Genomic DNA, 6,330 nt, shown 5'->3' on the forward strand with positions numbered 1-6,330 from the left:
CACACACACACACACAGCATTAGAAACCAATACAACAATCCTGGATCAATAAAACAAAAGACAGTGTGTGTGTGTGTGTGTGTGTGTGTGTGTGTGTGTGTGTGTTTTAAGAATAACACTCACTGTGCTGTGTGAGTCAGATGATTGGCTGCTGTGTCTGTCCCGCCCACTTCCCAGTCCACCAATCACACACCAGGACAGGCTCTCGTCAAAGGTCAGGGAGTAGCTGTCCGACCGCCTCCTCTTCCTTCCTTCTCCTTCCTCTCCCTCTTCTGAGTCCTCCTCATCTTCGTCGTTCTCTACACTGTGGGAGGGGCCTGAGGAGACGGGGCGGGTGGAGTTTAAGGTCACAACATCACAGGTGTGTTTACGGGCTTTGAAGATGTGGCGGCGCCTCGGAGGGAAGACTCACCTGGCTCACTGCTCCGGCAGCTCCTCCTCCTTCTCCTCCGCGTTCTCCTCCTATCCGGCGATGAAGAGCGACTTTCTGAATCTGCATCCTTAAAAAACACAAAAACACACGTTCACATCTGGAACTCAAATTCAGTCTCAAACCTTCTTTCTTGAATTTTATTAGTCCACTTTGTCCTTGTGTAGGACGATAATGTTTGATGTGCTCTTAAGTGTTACTCAGTGTAAAAAAAGTAATTAAGTTTCAGTTATTTCAAAACAACAACTATCTTTGTACTATTATTCCTGCAGTTTGCTGATATTCTTGATTACTTTGTGCATTCTTTAACAGTTTTTGTCAACTTATTGTCCCTTTTTTTGATCATTCACAGGACATTTAATTCTAAAATCTGTCATAAAGTGAACCTAAAAGACGTGTGCGGTCAAAAAGCAGCTATAATAAGTCACTGAATGTGTGTGTATCTTACCTCCGTCCCTCTGTCTGTCTGGCTGTTACTGTGTGTTTCACTCAAGCTCGGCGATGACTCTAAGAAAGAGAGAGAGAGAGAGAACGACCTTTTAGTTTTGTCTGAATCAGCTGGCAGGAGGACAATGAGATGAAAAGAGGGGGAAAAGGTGAGGAGGACAATGAGAAGAAGAAAAGAGGTGAAAGAGAAGATCTGAATCAAGACTTCAGTCATATTTGCAGCGACATGTTTCCTGTCATCACTTGAGACAAAGAGAAAGAAGAGCGGTCTTACCTTGGCTCTTCACGGCCACCAGGTTCTTGGTGATCATCGCAAACAGCACTCTGAAACATGAACACATTTTAGTCTCTCTCTTTTTATATTTAAAGTACAAAACACAGAGACAAACAGTGATAGTGAATCTGAATCTCACCGTGGCTCCTTAACGGAGAAGCTGTCGACTCCCAGCACCCGCCCCAGTGCATCCTGGGAGCAGTGGACGATGTGCTGCTGCTTCTGGTCGTACAGCTGCTTCTGGATGATGTACTGACCGAGGTAGAACATCACCTGCAGGGAGACCGTCACAGATGGGGGGAGAAATGTCTCAATATCTCTCAAATATGTGTTTTTATTTGATTTATTTTTATTTATAAGGTGCATTCAGATCATGAAAACTTTCCAGAGCATTTTCTGACTCATTTTAAATTTAATTCTGTCTTTAAATCTTCATCCCCCAAGATTTTTACATGCAGAGGTCAATTTACTGTTAAATTTAGGGGTACCAAATTATGGAATACCTTTTCCCATCTGGCAAAAAACTCTATAAAATGTTTCAAAAGATGTCTAAAAGCCCATTTAATTGCTGTCTTAAAATTCTAATTCGCACACTTTTACATTATTTTTATATTTTTGTTGTCATTATAACTTGTTGTTGATGTTATATATTTTTCCAGAGCATTTTCTGACTTATTTTAAATTTAATTCTCAGGTTCACTCTTATCCAACGCGACAATCTTTAGATCTTCATCCCCCAAGATTTTTTACGTGCAGAGGTCAATTTACTGTTAAAAAAAATTTAGTTTTAAAATTCTAATTCGCACACTTTNNAACTATGAAATTTTAGGTGGAGGCTTTAAATAAGCCCATCTGGGTTTTGTTATCTTTGTCGTTTTAATGTAATTCTAATCTGTGCAAAAATAAAAATTCAAATGCAAACACGTATAACAAAGCATTATAACGTACAGGAAACATCAAACAAGTAAGCATCAGGAGACACACAGACAGCGCTGTACCTCCTTCATGGTGAAAACATCTTTAGTGGCTCCGGCGTGTTGCAGTAAAGTACCGAACTCTATCTTCGGTCGGACCTGAAACACAAACAGGAAACATTCGAATCATCTTCAACCAGCAGTAACCGGGCGGCACAACTCGTCGCTCCTGTGAGGATTAATGTTTGTGGGATTAAAACGTGCTGCAAAAACATAATGAGGTTCAACAGATTCATGTTTTAGGTCTAAAAAAACATTATTAATGCAATTTAAAATCAATACTGGAGCAAAAAGATACAAAGGATGTGAATGAAAATCTGCTGGTTTTGTTTTGTAGACACAGTAGCAAGAATATGACATTAATTCATTAATCCAAATCAATTTTAAGGTCATTTTAAAGCCTTAAACATTCAGAATATTGGATGTTTAGTCTTTTCCAGACCCTGCAGACACTCCTGTATGAGAATAAAATGCTTTGCTCCTCTGTCTGTGTACGAGGTCCGACTGCAGGCTCTCTCACAACGAGGCTTTCTGTCCGTAAACCGGCTGCAACTCACCAATTTGTTGTCGTCGGCGCCGTCGGTGTTGAGTTCCCCGTCAGCTGACATAGTGAAGCTGATGGATCCTGCACACAAACAGGGTTATTGGTGATTATACATCAACACATTAACTACACTTTAATACCTCTAGTAGGAAAACCACTAGGGACCCAGAGTGAGACATTTCTTCTGCACTTTGTAGAGTTGTTTTGGTCTTTTGGTTGTTCTTCAGCTGTTGCTTTGGTGTCATTTTAATTGAGTTTCTGTGCCGTGGAAGCTTCAAACCCTGATTTTTATTCTCATCCACGTCTCTCTCTCTCTGTATTCCTCATTAATCCATTAGTCGTTTCATCCAAAGGGAGAAAAACCACGATAAACAGTTTCCCGAAGGCCGCACAACTCAAACATATTCACATTTAAAAGGGTGAAAACGGAGAATTTGGATTATTCCCTCTTTTTAAAAAAATGACTCTAAATGATTCAGCAATTATGCAAAAGATCCAAAGACGTCTCGTCACCTTCTGTTGGCTTTAAGAAGTTATTAGTGTTAAAACAGATACCATTAAAGTCTAATTCGATCCACTACAGGTGAATTATTCTGCGTTTCTAATTATTTAATCAGCCCTGCTCAACAGAAATGAGATATTTATATAAAACATTATAAAAACACAAGTCAGCAGTGCCACAAACATAAAAGAAATTAAATAACCACAAAGTAGAAGTCTCTGAAACAGATTCAACAAACTTTATATTCATAATTTACTACTATTAAAAGGAGTTTAACAGTAAGTTTTAGTAAAGTTTAGTAACACAGGATTGAGTACAGGGCTGTATTCAGTATAACTACATTATGTGTCCCTAATTAACTGAGTATATATATAATGAATTAATCCTTTAAGTCCTCTTTATCCAGTAAAAATGCAGAAACAGACAACAAACTGGAGGATCCTGCCTCTCAAAGTGTTTTTGACACAATAATTCATTTAATTGTGTTTTCTAGGCAACTTATTTGGTTTTTTAAAAACATAAAAGCAGACACAGTTGCAAAGAAATCACTGACAGCTGAGCGCTCCACCAATATAAACCCCTGAGTTCTCACTTTATACTCATTTACACATGCAGCGTTGAACACAAATGAAACATAAAAGACTTACCGGTGTAAACAGAGTGAGGAGTATCAGCAGTCCATCCTGTGCGATAAAAACAGATAAAGTGCAGTCAGAGAGGAGCGGAGGAGTCCTAGTCTCTTATAGTGCTCAGACATGTCAAGACTAGACCAGACTGTGGCCCGGCCTAGCCTAGTCGGGGCCTATCAGGGCCCAACAGGGCCAGTCGGGGCTGAGTCAGCAGCACTGAACCAGCTGATTGAGTCACACCGTTTAGACATGCCACGACTAGTCCACCGTGACTCAGCTGTCAAATTTAGACTAACCACAATCCCACTAAGCAACGGTAACCAGGGCTAAAGTGGGCTCAACCGGGCTAAACCGGGCTGGGACACTGGCCTGGGTACGAAGTGGGTAAAAGACGTAATTTCCCCAAATCGGCCCATCAAATTAAATTTAGTTCCTCCCAAAAAATAATTAAATACATTCTTGTTTTCTTGTTTAAAAGCTTGTTTGGAAATAACTTTATTTACTATATTTATATACAGTTTAAATGTTGTATTTTAATTGTATTAAAGGGTTTTTAAATGTATAAAGAAGTTAATTTTCACCGAAACAAAAAGGAGCTTTCGTTTAATGTTTAATCAGATTATCGGAAAGTAAAGTTAGTTCTGAGTTTCTGTGTAATTTAACAGTTTTTCTGTCAGCGTGGGAGGCAGTAAATCAATAAAACAGCCGATAAAATCAGAAAAAAACAACAGATTTAATCACATTTTGACTCGTTTTTATCATTCAAACCTTAAACTTGTGGAATTAAACTGCAAAATCCGGAGTAACACTGCACACTTTGATTAAAAAGACACACTAATTACATTAATTTCCTCATTTAATTCTCCAGTTTACAGCAAAAAGGCAAGTTTCCTTTGTGTGCTTTTACGGATCACACAACCTGTGCAGACTTAACCCGTGCTGCTGGTTAGCCCGGCTCGGCCTGGCTCGGCTCTGAAGTGTGTAAATATGTCTGGGCAGAGGTCTGAGTGAGTGTATGTGTGGGGGGGGGAACAGCTGACAAACAGCATGAGTCAGCTGTTCAGTAACAGTTACCATTACAACACATGCAGTTAGAAAAATATGCCCGGACTTGTCCCGCTCTCCTCCTCTTCCTCTTCCTCCTCTCTCTCTTTCTTTCTCTCTCTCTCTGAAGTTGTACTACACAAACAGACCTGATGAAGAGCAGACTCAAGTGTATCACCACGTCTGTGTTGCTTTCACTACAAAGCCAAACGTGCATTGATGGCAGATTAACGAGTAGAAAACTAAATAAAAACTTAAATTACAGGAGGTTAAACACACACTGTGCAGCCTCTGCAGGATAATTACGCTCATGTTTAAGTTCGCTGGTTTAATTTTTGTAACTTTCAGATTTAACTACCCCAAATTAAATGCAAAAAATCAGCTGTTTAATGTAAGTTAGTTATAAAAACTTAACGCTGTTTAATCTTACGTTACCTCACGTAAATCAGTTTACAGACAACCTGTCTGAATGTTAGTTTCAAGCTTTATTAAATGTTTTCCGACCCCCTTTTTTTTTGTTTCACAATGAGAGTTAAAACACCGTTAACAGAGAGAGGAGCTACCCGCCGCTGCGTCGCCGCTCCTCGGTGCAGCTCGGCCAAGAAAACCCGAGGCTCCGCGGCCTACTAGCACGTCGCTAACCACCTGCTAACTTGTGCTGTTGTTACGGCGTTAAACACTAATGTAAGATAATATAACTATGATTTACGTACCTTTTCAGTCACTCCTGATTAAATAATATCCGTCAACAACGTGTGTGTGCCGGTTTACCGGACGGTTCAACTACTTATAGTCGATCTGTTTACTGCTCGGTTGCTCCGCTATGTAGAGTCTATGCTGTTCGCTGCATGTGGCGCCCCCACTGGCCGAACACTGGTACTGCATGCGGAGCTTCAGCTGACGGTAACGAGTAATAATCACTAATTAACCTTCTTTTTCTTTCTCTATTTAGACAACTTTAAGTGGCAAATTATAGGAAATTTACCAAAATATTTAAGTATTTTAAATGTATTACATTTATGTTTATTTATAGGCCATTACACTGCCTGGATTCGCATGAGGAAAACACTTTTATGCCTTTAATGAATCCAGTATAAATGTCACCAAAATCAACAAAATAAAATAACTAAAAAGAAGATTAATATCCTAATCAACTTATCATCCATTTTACTACTACATTTATATTTTTATCTTGTTGTATTATACACTACACAACTTATTTAAACTTGTTTACTGTACATACAATAGTTCACACACCATGGTTGTACTTATATAAGTTAGTCTAATGCAAAAAAAATACAACAGATTTCTGTTTTCAATCGTTTAGAAACTATTGAGTGTTTCGAAACTCTGTTTTTGCATAATAATCTGGAACACTGTGTATTAAAGCAATATTATTATAAAACATATTACCCAGAGAACATGAGTAATAATCACTAATTAACCTTCTTTTTCTTTCTCTATTTAGACAACTTTAAGTGGCAAA

General features: G+C 38.9%; 1 protein-coding gene across 1 annotated transcript in view; it reads right to left on the reverse strand.

Moving 5' to 3' along the window:
- The window catches only part of mdm2 (MDM2 proto-oncogene), a 6,278-nt gene extending 558 nt beyond the window's left edge, over positions 1-5,720 (reverse strand). Inside the window, exons 1-9 of the mRNA XM_035680599.1 lie at positions 5,558-5,720; positions 3,819-3,854; positions 2,683-2,750; positions 2,150-2,224; positions 1,291-1,424; positions 1,152-1,201; positions 879-937; positions 413-500; positions 124-317 (exon numbers count right to left, since the gene is read on the reverse strand). Coding sequence (XP_035536492.1) covers positions 124-317; positions 413-500; positions 879-937; positions 1,152-1,201; positions 1,291-1,424; positions 2,150-2,224; positions 2,683-2,733 — 651 coding nt within the window. The 5' untranslated portion in view covers positions 2,734-2,750; positions 3,819-3,854; positions 5,558-5,720. The remainder of the gene's footprint in view (positions 1-123; positions 318-412; positions 501-878; positions 938-1,151; positions 1,202-1,290; positions 1,425-2,149; positions 2,225-2,682; positions 2,751-3,818; positions 3,855-5,557) is intronic.
- Positions 5,721-6,330: the final 610 nt, after the last annotated feature.

Source organism: Morone saxatilis, unplaced genomic scaffold (assembly GCF_004916995.1).
Source record: "Morone saxatilis isolate NCDOM2014 unplaced genomic scaffold, NCSU_SB_2.0 Contig10, whole genome shotgun sequence".
NCBI classification, from domain to species: domain Eukaryota; kingdom Metazoa; phylum Chordata; class Actinopteri; family Moronidae; genus Morone; species Morone saxatilis.